This window comes from Periplaneta americana, chromosome 3, assembly GCF_040183065.1.
Source record: "Periplaneta americana isolate PAMFEO1 chromosome 3, P.americana_PAMFEO1_priV1, whole genome shotgun sequence".
In the NCBI taxonomy this organism is placed as follows: domain Eukaryota; kingdom Metazoa; phylum Arthropoda; class Insecta; order Blattodea; family Blattidae; genus Periplaneta; species Periplaneta americana.
In genome coordinates, this window is record NC_091119.1 from 123,813,056 (window position 1) to 123,830,271 (window position 17,216).

At 36.0% G+C, this 17,216-nt stretch overlaps 1 protein-coding gene across 1 annotated transcript in view; it reads left to right on the forward strand.

The window, feature by feature from the left end:
- LOC138696489 (myb-like protein X) overlaps positions 1 to 10,756 on the forward strand; it is a 56,423-nt gene extending 45,667 nt beyond the window's left edge. The window contains exon 15 of the mRNA XM_069821515.1: positions 9,153 to 10,756. Coding sequence (XP_069677616.1) covers positions 9,153 to 9,172 — 20 coding nt within the window. The 3' untranslated portion in view covers positions 9,173 to 10,756. The remainder of the gene's footprint in view (positions 1 to 9,152) is intronic.
- The last annotated feature ends 6,460 nt before the right edge of the window (positions 10,757 to 17,216 follow it).

The window sequence follows — 17,216 nt, forward strand, 5'->3', positions numbered from 1 at the left end:
CTTTAACAAATTTAGCTGTCCTATACTGGATTCTTTCTAAGGAATTTATCTGATATTATTCTATAGGGATCCTAACGTGTAGTTCCGTATTCCATTAATGGTCACACTAATGTTAGATATGCTATTTCCCTCAATTGGGGCTAGCCTTTTTCAAGATTCTCGTAATAAAGTGAAGTGTCTTCCCAGCTTTACCCATAACATTATCAACCTGCTCTCCCCAAGAAAGTTTGGAGTTTAAATGTACTCCTAGGTATTTACAACATTGTTCCTGCGAAATTACACCACCATTGAATTCGTAGTTTAGACTAGTTCCCTCTCGGATTTTACAAAATGTTATAGATTTACTTTTAGAACTATTTATTTTCATCCTATGCATTAACGCCCAGTTATAAATTTTATTCCAGTCTGTTAGAATAGCATCCACATCAGAACTATTTCCAATCTTTCTATAGATAATGCAGTCTTCTACAAATAGCCTCATATTTGATGTAATATTTTGGCATAGTCATTTATGTATATTATAAAGAGTAATGCCCCCAGACCACTACCCTGTGGCACCTCGATCTTACATTTCCAATTTCCGGTATTTCATGACCTATGCTTTCGGAAAATAAATCACAACTGCATCGCTTCTTCCGTCTGCATTTCTTCAGCTAGATCCTGAACTAGCGATGTAATTTGACTATCACATTAGAAGCCTTTCCTAAAACCGTGCTGGTGGTTGTAAAACCAGTCTTTCGCATTTAGAACATGACGAATATAATCCGATATCAAATGCTCCATACCTTTACATACAAGTGAGACTAATTGGTCTGTAGTTTGCGACATTACTTATTTCCACCTTCATGTATGGGTACCACTATAACTGATTTCCAGTCACATGGAATAGCTGCATTGTTTATGGAAACATGATATATACGCATTAAGTATGGAATTATGGCCTCTGAACCTAATTTAAGGATCTCTCTAGCAATACTGTCTGGTCCTCAAGACTAGATTTTTTAATTTCGTTATTCTCTCTCTAACACCTTTGAAAGTTACTGTAAAAGTCAATTTTGCTTCTCGATCACACTCTGTGACACAACCACCAGTATCAGCAGCGATATTATTATTATTATTATTGAAAACCGAAATGAAATACGGTTATATTTTTTCCGTGTTGATTTTATAAAAACATTTCATTTTTTCCTTAATTACATAATTATAGAACTGTTTCAAATTGTTACTTTCATCCTCTTTTAAAATATTATTTTAGAAAAATTTTCATGAGCTATCCTTTTTCACATTCAAGTTTCTTAATAATAATAAGGAAATGTGCAGAAGTTGTGCATATAACTAACTAGAGTTACTATCACTACACTTCGCTTTTGTTTCAGTTTCACAGTTTATGATTCCATGCAGGTCTCAATCATTTGGATTGTTTTTTGCATGATGTGACGTGGTTTTGGTCACAAGCGAGTTCACACGCATGTCTCATTCGGGTTGTGGTAGGTCTTCACTTCATACACTTTCTGATAGTAGCCGTGCATTGCCATAGAGTTCACAAAGTGGCACAGGTCTTGATTGGTTTCCATCCATGTTATATTTACCATAGCCTCGGTTGTATAGAATTCGGGCCAAATCTCTGTTGTTTTCTGTCTTCTTATTTCCATTTGCTTTTTCCAGTTCTCTGTAAATGGCAGGCTATATTTGATCCTGAGGTCTTCCATTAGAAAGGTTTTTCTGACCAGGACATAGATGAGTCGCAAGTAGGTATGTTTTGATACCCAAAGGGCCGTCTTCAGGAATTGTGCCTTCATGGCCTCCATGGTTGATAGATCTTTTATTCCTAGTTTTTCCCAGATTATTTCTATTCCGTACATTAGGATGGATATGATCTTGGTGTCGAAGAGTTTCATAGCAGTTTTTAGACACAGTCTAGATAGAGATGTTATGTCGAAGATAGCCTTTGTGGCTGCCACCGCTCTTGCTTTAATGTGGAGCTGAAGGATTTTACGATTGTCTGGAGTGTCACGCCCAGGTATTTGAAGGACTTGACCGTTTGGAAGGGTTCGCTCTTGCATTTGATTCTGTTTGTGAGTTCTCCCACCTTTCTTGAAGGTCATTGGACTGTTTTCCTAGCATTAATCTGAAGTTTATTTTCATCGACCCAGCTTTCTAATGCATTGATTGCCTTTTGTAGTTCTGTTTTGCCCGGTGATCTGATGGCCATATCATCTACGTAAATGTACAGGTTGATTTTGTTTGTTGCATCTTTTATTTTGTCGGCGATATCGTGCTTTGCAATGTTAAACAGTAGTGGGCTGAGTGGGTCCCCTTGTATCCTGTTTGTATAACTTCTTTAGAGATAGTTACGTTGTCTGGGATGTGTATTGTGTTGCTCTCCAACATGTTGTGGATTAGAACTGCTACCTCTTTTTTGTCTGTCAGGGCTTCTAATTTTGCTGAGATATTCCTATTTAGTGTATCGAACGCTTTCGAGTAATCCACAAATACTACATAGAATTTTCCTTGTGGGAGCCTGAGAATATTTTCAATGTCTTCTATGAGGGTCCGAACTGCTTGAAGGTCGTTTCTTCCTTTTCGGAAACCGAACTGTTCCTCTGGGAGTTTGCCGTCGATTTCATTTGTTAGTGTGCTTGTCATTAATCTCGTGAGTAGTTTTAAGAAGTTATTCTCCAGTGCAATTCCTCTGTAGGAGTTGGGATCAGTCCTGTCACCGCTTCCCTTAGAGGACGCTAATGGTGGAGGTTTTCCATCTGTTTGGTATGCTGCTGATTTTTAGGCATAGGTTTATCATGTCAGTGAGCGCTGGAAGCAGAACCTCAGCTGATTCTTTAAGGTGTTCATTGTAGATTGCGTCTGGGCCTGGTGCTTGCTTATTTTTCAAGTTCTTATTGTTTGTTGGACTTCCTCTTCGGCGTTTGTGCCTAGTAATTCTGGTGTTCTTGGCTCGTGTGCTGTAGACTTATTCTCTAGATTCAGAATATTGTGGAAGTGCTTCTCCCAGATTTCCATGCTTATCTTTCCCGTGGTTTGTGTTCTTCTGGCCCTCAAGGCTAAGAAAGGGTCTGTTCTCGCCTCCTCAATCAGTTTTGTGGCTTCGACTTTTATGTAGTCCTTCATTTTTGTTTTATTAAGGCTTTGTATTTTTTTCCTGGCGTTGTTATAGAGCTTCAGGTTTCCTGCTGTGTTGGATGTCCTTGCTAGACGCAGAGCTTGTAGGACTAGTCTTCTCTCTCGAAACATTTGGCTTCAAAACCATTTCTTGGCTTTTCGTTTGGTTCTGGGGATGGTTGCTGTCTTGATAATATTTTCCAGCATTGTTGCTTCTGACTCAATGTTTCCTTCCTTTTCGCAGTTTTCTAGGTGCTGTACTTGCGCCTTGTTTTCTTTTATTTGCATTACATACAGTTTTTGTGAGTTCAAGTCTCTGTTGTGGGTATTGTCCTCGTCTGGGTATTCTAGTGAGAAGCTTGCTGTTATAGGACAGTGTTTATTTATCTGTGCTTCCGCTGATGAGTAGCAGACTTGGTGGTAGGCCATCTGTATTTTCGGGCCCTTGTAGAAGATACTGCTGCCGTTGTGTGAATAGTAGGTCTGGTCTTTTGGCTTGTTGACGAGCTCCAATCCTTCTGCTATCGTTTGTAGGAGTTCCTGGCTCCTGTGGTGCACTCGGTCTATTCTGCAATTCAAGTCTCCGGCGATGACGATGTCGGATCCTCCTGCTGTCTGTTTTAACTCTGTTAATATTGTTGTTAAGATGTCCTCTATTGGCGTCAGAGGCTCAATATACAACCATATCACAGACATTTTTCCCACTATGAATACTATGGAATCTTCTTCTGAAAGTACGCTGTTTACTTTGCCTATTTTTGGCTCAACGAAGCAGGAGATCCCCTCATTAGTCGTCCTCTTAGTCCCTGTGTTGCTAGGTTGTGTTTCTTAATTAATTCGACATATTTATCCCAATGCTCATGGCTTTGCTTACGTTTACTAAATGCGCATCTTGCCTTTTTTTTTTTTAGGTAGTGAATGTAATTAGTATAATATTCTGGATCCAGATTTTTCTTAATTATTTTACAAGGTGCACATTTTACTAATGCCTCGAAAATCATACTCTTAAATTTATGCCACACATTCTGCATACTTCCTTTAGCCCTTAGAAAATCATCATGCTTCTGTCGTAGAAACATTTGTAATGCATGGACATTGGTTTTGTTGAAGTTCCAGATAGACACTGGACTTGATGTCGGATTTACTGTGTTTTCCCAGAAGATTTCTAATAAGATGCTATTGTGATTACTTATTTTATGAATTCTTTTTCAGAGTTGACAGAGACAGGTCTTATAGGTTAACATCTCAGGCCATTTATTATCTTCGTGAAACCGTTATGCCAGATCAATTCATTAACAAGGGTCCGTGTGTCTGAATTTGTACAATTTTCACTTAATTTGTGGGAGGTTTAGATCCCCAGCAATTACTACATTTTGGTCTTCTGATACTGTAGTAAGGAATTTATTAGTTTGAGCAAAGTTAAATTATTTAATTCACTGGGTGGTCTGTAACATGCTAATACATCTAAAGTTTTCCGCCCATTATTATTTCTTAAATTTAAGCTCTAAGTTCATTTAATTTGACTCATCTATTTACTGTAATCGATATTATTGTTGTATGTGTATTATTCTGTGTTTTTGGGAACCCAGGATGCCTGGGCAGACTATTTCTTGGAAATAAATTATATATCTGAACATTTAATATTTCAACTTTCTCATGTATCCACAGAAGATTGCTACTTATTTCTATCTTAGTACAAACGAAAACTCCTCCTCCCCTCTCACTTCTATCCTTTCTGAAGACCCTATAATCCGACCTAAAAATTTCCGAGTAACTTATGTCTTCCCTAAGCCATGATTCTGTCCCAAGTATTACATTGAATTATAAACATAGACTAAGTTCCAAGACGAAATAAGTTTATTTCTAATACTCTGGCAATTAACCTGCAGCAGTCTTACTAGGCCTGTCCTTACTAGAACAATCTGCATCTCCATGGCACCTTGTCACTGCTGGTCTCCACCGCCCACTGGTAGGTCTTTGACCCCACTGCTGGCTGATAGGTCCTCGACTGCTGTCCCATGCTGTAGAATATGTTATATTTTGTTTATGTATACACGCAGACAATGGCCTATGTACAGAGTCAGGTTTTTTTTTTTTTTTGGTGAACATTATTAAAAATGTTCGTGAAAAAATAAATGAAATGGCACTTAATAAAAATGTAACAATAATTAAGTGAATGTCATGGTTCCCCACCTTCCCCACTGTGTAAGAAATGTCATATACAATTATTAGTCTTATACACGGTATTGTATTTGCAACATTCATAGCAAAATAAAACTCTTTAATAATTTGTACCTCTTGTTTACAGCCTCATTGTTAATTCAGTTCTATATAAAAAAAACCAGTCAGCATTGGTCCTGTAGGACATTAAAGAGAATAATTCAACTCATAAATAATTTGTCTCTATTCTTTTGTAGCTGACGTCTCCAAAGTCAGTGTACTGTATTTAAGTAATTTAAAAAGAAACTCATCTTTTTGTTTTTATAGAAGAAATTATTTTTTTTTGCAGAAAAAATCCAGTTTTCGCAAAATTCGCGATAAATTTACTGTGTTAAATCACATTTATGATAAAACCTGCATACACTTATTAGTGCTTCTGTCACTTTTTAGTGTTAATTTATCACAAAAAAAAACTCTTATCTATTCAAGGAAGTGTGAGGAACAACCACCCTTACTCAGGGAAGAGGGAACGCTCTTATTTACATTTGGCACAGTGGATGAACACAGGCTTGTGCATAGGAACAATCACTGTTTGCTCCTGTCAGCAACACAGGATTTTCGGCTGCTGCAGCAGCAGCTCGAAGATTAAGGAATCCCTGAGTCTACAGATTGTGGGTGAAGTTATTCAGGGATGGAATTGTTCACCGTCGATGCCCAGAGTCTGGATAGAGATGTGTATTTTAGTCACAGAGAATGTAGCTCTACTTGTAGATGCAGAAAGCGATTCTTTCCTATTCACACCTGAAATTAGGGCAATTTCGCATTTCCCTGGGTCTTCTTTCACAGTCTGAAAGATGCAGGACTCTTATCATGAGTGGCTGGTTTGAAAGAACACATTAATGACGACCATAGGCTATTTCAGCTGTTTTCAAAAGCAAATGCCGTGAATGAAATAGTTATATTCTCAGATGAGGTCACATTTTCGATTACAAAATCAGGATCTACCGCCTATTCGAAACCCAATATGTTTCAAGATACGTAGCTCTGCTGCAACGATGTGGTCATGTATTGGTATTGTGACGGTCTAGGGGTGTTGTGGGCTGATTGGATGGTGTTCAGTATGAACAAATACTTCACTACATCATGGTTCCCTCCGTAAGGATGAAGTATCCTGAAGGAAACTTGGAATATCAACAGGAACTTATGTAACCAGAGGCAGCAGGATATCAATGTGATAGATTGGCCTCCTCGGTCTCTAGATTTGATGCCTCTGGAACATGTGGGTGGAGGTTAAATGAGATATGAAATCTCATTGGTTTCTGGAAGAACCACGGACTCTTTTGTTAGTAGAAGGGGCTTGGCAGTGTGTCTTGTCACTGTCATTTCTCATTACATTAGTCATTTGTTTCTGTCTGATCTGAAGAATGAAGACTTAAATTTATAGACATTATATACCTGATTCTGAAATAATAATTGTTATTTTCACAAAGGAATGTTATTCCAAGTCTCTCTTTTGGTTTGCACATAGGTGCCCTAAAATTTATTCATCAGATTAAAATATTGAAAAAATAGCAGGTGTACGACCATTCAAAAAAAAAAAAAAAAAAAAGAAAAGAAAAGAAAAGAAAGAAAGAAAAAGGTAGGATTCGAACCCTCGATGTTACTATTAGTACCTACATATTTATTTATTACAACATTCTGTATTCACGTCATGGCAGATTCGATGTATTACCTACACACGAGTATGTGTTACACCCCATGGATACAGCAACTAGTAAAAGAACCATAGTGCTCAGGAGAACATTGACCAAGACACAGCATTCAGCAAAATACGATTGAGGTTTTGTATTTGAATGCAGTGTTATATGTTTTCTGATCAGGACTTATTCTTGGAAGGCTGTTCATTTTGTCTTAGAGTGTACATTCAGTCAGCTTTCATTTAAATACATAATGAGACAATCCTTAATTCTTAATTGTTTCATTGTACTTAATTTAAACCTACTTGAAACTATCCTACTTTCCATTAAGAACTTGTTTCCATTTGTGTTTTTAACAAATTGAAACTTCATTTTCCCCAAAATGTGCCATGTACTTCCATGTACTTCTCCGAACAAGCCATCAGTTTTGTAGAGCATCATTCATATCCTGTAAATTAGGCACAGAATCTGTCCAATACAAGGAATATATGGTTTACCTTAATGCAGCAGTGCAGAAAGAGTCGTCCCCCCCCCCCCTCGATATCTGCAAACACTCACTGACCTGAGCTTTCTTAGGCATAATTCTCAAACACAGACGTGTTGCTGATTTGATTACGTAATGAACATAAACTTAAAATTGTACTGTATGTACAATATACTGTGGTTAAGCTATAATGTGGGGGTGAAGTATGTCGCCCAACAACTGCGTTATATCTGGCTTCTATAATATATTTTTATCATAACTACAAATTGACAAGTTGGTGGTGACGTGTAATCTGGAGTGAATTGATAAAACCAGTTGATGATGCAATCTTCAGTATTCTGTAGAGTTTCCGCAAGTGATGAGGTGGGATGGAATTGCCTCACATTTAAGATTACAGTGGAAGCTCTTAAGTTCGACATTCCTATAGTTCAACTGCTTACGTAGGAGAATTAGACACGCCCCTATATAGGCACTAAGAAATGGGTTTCCCATTTGAATGGGAATTGGTTTCTTTGTTTTGTAGTGATACTTTTGTTGAAGGAAAACGGAATATTTTATTGATTAGGACATCTATATTTAATCACTGATTTTAAATTAATGAACTCTTATTATTCTATTTGAGAATTGTGCCGTTTGTGAGACGGAACTATCAAAACCCACTGTGGTACGGTACTAGAAGCGCATACATGAATCTCGGGGCGGGCAGGAAATGCAAGTACAGTACTGTATTCGTTGATGGATAACCAATAAGAATTTGTATTCATTTCACCTGCCACACCCACTACCCTTACTGGACTGAACTTTCAATTCTGTTTTGTCGAACTTACGAGAGTCCACTGTATTTTCAAAAGGTTGGCATCTATGCACACATTTCTGGTAGGTACTTGAAAATTTTATCATTGGCCAAAACTATTTTGAGTGAATGTGATTTTGCATCAGATGTCTATTATATTTTCGAGTTGGACACTTACATCACTTTATTTTCTTATCTGTAAGAATACGATTATTCGTAATTTGTATTTTTCGAGTCCAATCTGCTCCAGAATAATTTTTTCACTGTTACCACAATAAAGTTATGTGCAATCCAGAAAAGCTGAACAGAAGTTGCTAAGTAATTCATTAAATTCTGACAATACTTACGGCACTTGATGAAATGATATGGCATGTTTGACTTGAAAGTGTGAGAACATTAATAGTTGGAAGGTTTTTTTGAAGACATGGGAAGAAAATAGATAGAGGACGTAATGTATTCAACATTTAAGGTGCAGCTTTTAAATATAGCATGAAAGCTACTGTTTTTGTCCAGGCATGGATGTTGTTTGTCTTCTGTCAATATGTCCTAATGTGATTACGTTACTTCTCTTCATCATATATACATCTAGTGTAGGTCGAATAAAAGTATTTTAAAAAATTCAGTCGATTGATAGGTAGAAAATGAAGACTAATTCTAATGAAATCTTCAAGGAAAAAAACTATTACAAAGTTATGAGTTGGTGTAGATGATGCACCAAAGCAGTTCTGCGTTGACAAAGCTGCAATTACCAACTTTAAAATTCTATGATATAATACATTTATATGCCATTCTGAGCTGTTCTGTTGAAGTGGGGAACAGATTAAAGTACCACAACATTAATTTTGTTTATATATAAAGTAATATATTACTGGTATGTTAAAAGTGGATTTTCCTCTTTCAGATCTTATGGACACAACTTGAATGGAAATGTAACACTGAAATGCAAATGCAGGGACCAGTTTCGACATGTTCGGACAAATTGTGTACATTTTTATTCAACACTTCTCTTCAGATTCTTGGATACTACGAATCTTAGTGTCGAGATTTTTGTTTTTTTTTTTATTTATTTTTTATTATTATTATTATTATTTTTTTTACTATTAATATTTGAAGATGTCTTCAGTGCATGCGAGTGATAGAGAGATAGATATGAAACACGTGCATATGCATGTATGAATGGCCTTGATTTATGTGTCATTGGTGTATATTGTTTTTTTTTTTTTCCTTCATCTTTCTAAAGTTGGTCTCTTTCATGAACATTGTGCTCATCTATGTATATGTTATTAGTTTCTTTGTTTCATGTGTTTCATTTAATTACTTGGCTCTGTAATGTGTGTACACTTTGTAAAACCTTGCACCGTATATTGGAAAGCTCTCCTCTGAACTAACATACATTAAGTAAGTGTAAGGACTTTGTACTGAGCTAGAATTGTAAAAATGTCAAGAATATTGTGGTTCAATGAACTCTTCAGTAAAATCATGGTGTGCCCACAAGATGTCTTCAATTCTAACATGAATCCATACATACAAAAACAAATTTCTTACTATTATTATCACTACCAGTAGGCTACTTGCTGGAGCAATTACTATATTATTAACTGACCGAAACCTAAATACATCTTTTTTTGACCCAGCAGGAGGGGGTGACCCAATTTTATACCAACACTTATTCTGATTTTTTGGTCATCCAGAAGTTTATATTTTAATTCTTCCGGGATTCGGTATAATTTCACATATTATTTGCCATGAAAGAGGAAAAAAAAGGAAGCTTTTGGAAATCTAGGAATAATTTTTGCTATATTAGCAATTGGTTTATTAGGTTTTGTAGTATGAGCACACCATATATTCTGGTTTAACAATGTTTATAGCCGGTTTGGGGGCAAATTTTGAATATGATTTGAAGAAAATTATTGCTTTATCTACTTTAAGACAGTTACCCATGATGCTTTCTGTGCTTAAAAAAAAAAAGAGAAGAAAAAAAGGGGTGGGGTAAAGGTAACATGTGTGATATTCTGTTTTCCATTAATCATATCATACCGTAAATTCATAGTTTGATATGTACATATTACTAATTCATATAAAATATCATGTAGTGATAATTCTATAAATTATATTGCAACCAAGGTAATGTAACAAGAATCAATTTCGTGAGATCATTTAAAGAGTCATTATTGAAATAATCCAGACTCCTTCTCATAGAACTTGTGCAATATTCTTCTAAATAAGTCTTTTGAAAAGTGTGGACACTTTTTGGAGCCATATACCATGATTTTACGTTCAGAGTTTACTGTAATTGTGGGAGCCTGCAATGCTACTGGATGCTTTTAAGAGATATGTTAGGACACTTCACGGAACTGTGCTTTGTTAGTATGGCTTTGTATGGGACTGCATTCTCTAGTGAGTTGAACTGAGTGTTAATGGATGTACAGTTATATTTTACACTCTCTTGCCTTGTATTGTAATAGTTCTGTAGTCCTAGATAATAAACATAATTCTTACTTTCAATTCATTGTTTTAAATTGTGAAAGTGACCTGGTGTATCATTAGTAATAAAATTAACACAAAGAAATCTTCTATATTAAAATACATTTTTCATAATATTCGAAAATAGCATTTCATATTAGTGTTCAGTTACACATTCATTCATTCATTCAGTCATAGTGTTCTGCTCAAGGGCGGGTCTTTCACTGCAAACCCAGCATACTCCAGTCTTCCCTATTTTCTGCCTTTCTCTTTGTCTCCTCATATGATCCACATTTCTTAATGTCGTCTATCATCTGATATCTTCTTCTGCCCCGAACTCTTCTCCCATTCACCATTCCTTCCAGTGTATTCTTCAAAAGGTAGTTTCTTCTCAACAGTTACACATATTGGCAAGGAATTTTTTTCTTCTTACTCCTAAAATAAGCAAGAGTTTAGATCAATACTTAATTTTAACTTTACACTAACTCACTCTGCCACCTTCACTCTTTATACTTTGGTGGATTCTATTCAGATCTTTTCATCATAAGATAGCACGGAGTAATAAGTACAGAAAGAATTAATACATTAGGATCCATGAACACACAAGCCACCAGGACTCCTTATCCTAGAATGCCTGAAACATAAGCTGACTTAAAGATACTTGATATTTAAATACCTCCGGGCTTAAAGTGTTAAATGCATTTGGAGTTACAATAAATAATACCAAAGAACCTTTTTAAAGCATGTAAGGAATAATCCCTATTAAGAACCCCATACTCGCAAAGACTTCTTGGAGACTTATCTGTATAGATTTACTCTCCAGAAGATGTGTGAATTGAATGATTGTTCATACATGCTCAGACATACCTTCTAGGCTTATAATTTACGAAGAAGTTGTAAGAGGTTATTGAAATCAGTTATTTCCCATGGAAAAATACGATCACACGAGAAATACTACTTTCATAGCTTGCCGCCATTTTGCTAGAGAACTGCTTAAAACGAAACAATGATGAAATCTCAACCACATGCTCGCAATAGTTGCAGTAGTTTTCTCCCACTTAATTTGGAGAGAGCTACCATAGGAAAAAATTCAAGCAGCTGAACTCTGAAGACTTACCTCCAGGACGAATGCTTACCATCTACACGAGATCTACCTATGGAAAGGCAGAAAATAGGAAAGATTGTAGAATGTTGGGTTTGCAGTGAAAGACCTGCCCTTAGGCAGAACATTATGGACGAATGAGACTTCTCTACAGGCAAGTCTTTGCATGTATGTGGTCCTTTAGAGATTATATATTAGTACAGGTAGTATGTTGATTGATTTCACAAGAGATGGATTCATGCATGTTTCTTGGGCTTGTTGAATTAACAACTGCTTACAATGCAGAGTCCATTGCCGCCGCTGAATTTGACTCTTGAAAGAAAAGGCGTAATTAAAAAACAGTTGAAAGGAAACTGAGCGGATAATGCAAGTATCAGTACAGGAATTCATAATGGCGTTGATGTGAAACTGAACAAAGATTGCCCACAATCCAAAAGAATTAGATACAGAAGAATTGAATGAAATAATAAATAAGTACAAGGAAAACGGCGACAACACAGAGAGAGACAGATAATAAAATCCCTAAAATGGCTCTTAAATATCAACTTAAAGGCAGAAGAAATTCTAGCAGACCGAGGAAGAGATAGATCAAACCATATGAAGCCGGGATGGATTAAATAGTCCAAACTGTAAGTAGAAGTAATTAATCATTCAGAGAATTATTGAAGGTGAGTACAAGAGTATGTTGAAAGCAGAAGTCCATACTGCCAATTTAACTGCGGTTGCAGTACACTCGACTTCATTGGAGAGAGACTTTTTATATGCACATTATACAGTGCGATTCTTGGCTGTAAGCTTACACTAATTCCCGCATGCTGATTCCCAACAAGCGAGACTGTACCATGTACTCACACGGAGAAAATAGACTAAACTTCACGATGTGCAACTACAAATCGCAGTGAAACTAAAGGTGAGATGTAACAACTCTGAATAATTGCTGTGACATAATAGCGATTTTGTCTCAGTGTGATTTTTGTGTTCGGATGATTCTTGGTGATTGCAAATGTTATAACACCCTAGCATTCACAGTCGTAACACTCTGATTGTTATATTCTTTATGTGTTTGTATTATTAAGAATTTTAGATAAGGGCGCAAATAGCCATAGTAGCTGACGCACCCTTTTTAAACCCTACTACTACTATTCACAGTTGTTCATTACGACTATGATGGCAGGCACATTCCAAGGACAATCAGACAATGTCATCATCAATAGAAATTTATTGTTGCTGTAAGTCTCAGCTTGTGTTCATCTTATCTTCAATTCGTAGCCATTCTACAAAATTAAGGAAAATAACTGTTCTTTGCAAGGATTATTTATACCGGAACAAAGCCAGAATGAATCCGAACATTACAATCAAAAGCATAGTACAGCCCATAGCGTACAAACACGAATCTTCGTTCTGAGACCCAAACCAACTTCTAACTGGTGACCAGTGATGTGTTCAGTCTTCTATTTCACATATTCCATAACATTCGATTATTGAGATTTTACAGAAATCAGTAATGAGGGTTAAATTGTCAAATTCATCTAAATTAATCACCTTTAGCAATATGGACTATAAATTAGCACTACTGCACCGGTATATTTAATGAAAACATTTCAATGTTTCCCATCTCAAGCCTTTATCGTTCTTCTCTGAACTGAATTGATATACTGCTGCCATGTTTTTAATATCAATAGTAGTGATTAGCGCAGCGAGTAGGTACACTAAAAAAAAAACACTCTGACCTACTTCACCACGATGTGTCCCAAGAATGTTTATGAAGGTGAGTCATTATAGCTATAGTATCAAAGAGTTGTCCTTGTTAATCTCTAAAGTGGGACGATAGTGAAGTAATCCCAGATATATTGTCCTTCAAGTTAATCTTCTGACTAGCAGTTGTCTGGACTCTGCAGCTGTCATGTATGTACATCAGTCGCCATGGATATGAATCACGTATCGGTCAGAGATGGCGATTTCTCGGAGATGTGAATTTGAAACTATAGTTACAGTCGGAACCAGTGACAGAGCAACAAAATCACATATTCAGATCACATCCCCTCACTAAATGAACATGGTTGTTGGGTGTAGCTCTCTTGCCAGATGAATCATTTGATAACGGACAACTGATGGTTTGAAAATGAGTACCGGTACTTATTATTTTTATATCTTCTGCCTTCGCACACCAAGCAGTCCTTGCCTGTCATTCAGAGATGTGCTGGAAAGGGCTTTCAGGAGCCCTTTGTTAAATATTTATATTTGATCGAGTCCTTTGTTAAAATAGCTCGCGAGGAAAAATCAATAAAATAAACGCACTTTTCTAATTTAACCATCTCCTATTCTACATTCTACTAAAGCGATCAATTGAAAATATAGAAATTTAACGGCTTTTGCACTGCTTGTTGGAGACATATGAATTCCGAGGTTTTGTGGAGGATAACTTAATAGGAAAGAACCGTGCCCCTTTGGCATTCACTATAGCCAAAGCCAAAAACAAAAAAATGGAAATTCAACCACAATTAGCAGTGGATGTTATTAATTGATATTTTGATAAAGCCACATTACAGAAGGACTATTTTCTAAATTAGTTACAGCATAAGCTACAGCCTCTATTATTCATGCTCAAAGTTTATTGATTTATTTTTCAATGCTAACAAATTTATGAAGTTACTGCAGTTACTAAACCGCGTTCAGTCACATTTTTTCGACCTATTTAGAACCGAACCTTTCGTTTTGAATTTATTCACTAGTTTATGAATCCCGAAACACGTTGGAATACGTGTATGTGTTACGAAAATCAAACCTACTGTAGACTAACGATGTCCTGGCAATAATTTAACAACTCAAAGGACTCGCAAAAAAACAAAGGAAAAAAAAATGAATGACTGTTTCACGTTTTTGGATGTTCTTCTGAATAGATTTTCGCGGTCTACCTTTAGAAAAAGGACGGATATTTTCCGGGCTGACAATTTGGAAGGCATTTGATGGACCAGTAGAGTGCACTTGAGGACATTTAGGGCTTTGCGATGTTTATTTTCTGACACTGATGGCTATTTAACAGTGCTCCTGTTCTCTTTAGGAGATGATTCTTGAGTTAATGCGTTTTTCGGAGTAGTTGGTTCACCAGTTAATTCCTCTTCAGGTGGTGGCCTATCCATGATTAAACTTGGAGCAAAATCTAATTCCGTAAATATATTTCTATTGTAAGGCAGTATATACCACTACATTTGAAATCGGCCTGAATATTTTGCGGCGTCATTGCTTGTGGGAAAGCAACGGGAACAACTTCCAGAACATTATAAATGTTCATGGTGTCAGGATAGTTTAATAGCCATGCATCACAAGCAAAATTGGCATATTTTTTGAAGGGACCATATACTGTTCTGTCCAGAGGTTGAAGTTTGTGTGAACAGTGGGTGCAAAGGACAACATTATTATACCTTTTTTTCAATCCAGTCCATCAACAGACTGATGAGACCCATGATTATCTAGCAATAATAAAACAGGGCTATCAACTGTGCTTTTTGCATGGTTATGAAAATGTTTCAGAAACACCTTGACCAATTAGCAGGGGCTGATGCTATGAAATAGCTCTTGTAGTGGGCACTGGGAAACAAATAATGGTGGTACATGGTTTATTATGGCAGAAACTGCACATGCCATTGTCACCAGATTTCCGCTGAAACAATATTTCCCACTTGTTTGTAGCCCTTTGTAGCAACTATTCGATCAGGGACTTGAACAGTTGTAACTCCTATTTCGTACAGTTTCTAAATTTCATGAGGCATGAAGTTGTGACAAGACATGACTGTTTCTAAGAGTCAACGTTTATTTTTATTAAAACTTGTTGGCCTTGTTCCACTGGTCAGTTCTGGTTTCCATATTGAGAGTTTGTTATGGCATTTAATGAATGCAATGAACCAATATTCTCCAGTCATTTTATTTGCAGTCAACGACTCTGGCATTTCAGTTCCATTGCTACAAGCTAATTTTCTAATTTCTTTGGGATAGAGACCAAAGTAAATGTCTTAAGCTTGCATAATATATTCTGCCAACTCCTTCTCATGAGCGTCATCCAAAACCTGCATGCCTGCTCAGTCTTAACTCCCGCACTTTATAATATCTACACGTCTGATCTACCTACTCATGGATCATCTCAAATTGCTCAAAACGCACATGATAGAGTAATTTATTTGAGACACTTCAGTATTCTAAATTCAACAAATACGGTCCAAAGTCATTTGTAGGAATTAACTCAATAGTGTACAAAGTGGAGGATTAAAATAAATGAAAAAAAAAAGTAAAGTGTAATAGCTTTCACAAAAAGAAGATCTTTAATATCATCTCCACTACAAATTAATACCAAGATAAACCGTATGCAACAATCAGAAAATATAATATTGGAATAACACTTGATAGAATATTAACATCTTATTGTATCCCATTCTTTCAGTAATGCTTTATGCAGCGCCTGCTTTGGGGTCTGCAGCAAATACATAGGCCTATCTCCAAAGATTACAAGTCCTTCAAAATAAGTTGGCAGAATAATTTATGGAGCAGATTACGACATTTGCATTGTTCAATTATGAAAATCTTGGTCTTAAGTAGGTACCGGTACTATTATATCACACAAGAGATTCAACAGACAGCCAGCACGTTCTACCTTCAAACTAGTGAAAACATCAATCCAATTATCTCAAATTTAGGACATTATTGTCCTCTAAATTTGAAGTACAAAATGCCGAAACAGATATTTTAATAACTCCGTGAATAAATAAAAACATATATGACCACTTCATCGAATTATGGTGAAATGTTATCATCTCGTGATCATATCATCTGATGTATACTTATGAATCAGGCGTGAGCGAGAACTCCAAACTGTTCCACCATAATTGAGGACCGTTTTCACAAAACTCAACAAACGCCATTTTAAAAATTTTACAGGAAACGTTTTTTTTAGTTTATTCTCAGACCTTTGACATAGTAATTCTGAAAAAAATATATATTGTTTCTCTTTCAGAGGTGCATTAATTGATATAAGGTGCAACTATTATTCTTATCTTATTTACTTTGAAAAAATATGACAAAAGTTAAGAATTTCACAAAACTCAACATATCCACTTTTTTAAATGTACATACCTCAAAATTTTATGTATTTTTCATTTTCATCTGGTAAAATCCTCATCAAAATTATTACTGCGTATTTTTAAATAATGCTTGAGTACTGCTGAATTAAATAGCAGTTAATTGAACACACTGAAACCTAATTTCAAGCCCTTTTTTTTTTTTTTTTTTTTTTTTTTTTTTCAAAATTTGTTATTGACTCACAAGACCTCTTTTATGTGCATAAATTAAATATTTCTATTTGTGCAATACATTACCCAAATCACTGAAAATCAATATCGTGCAGAATAA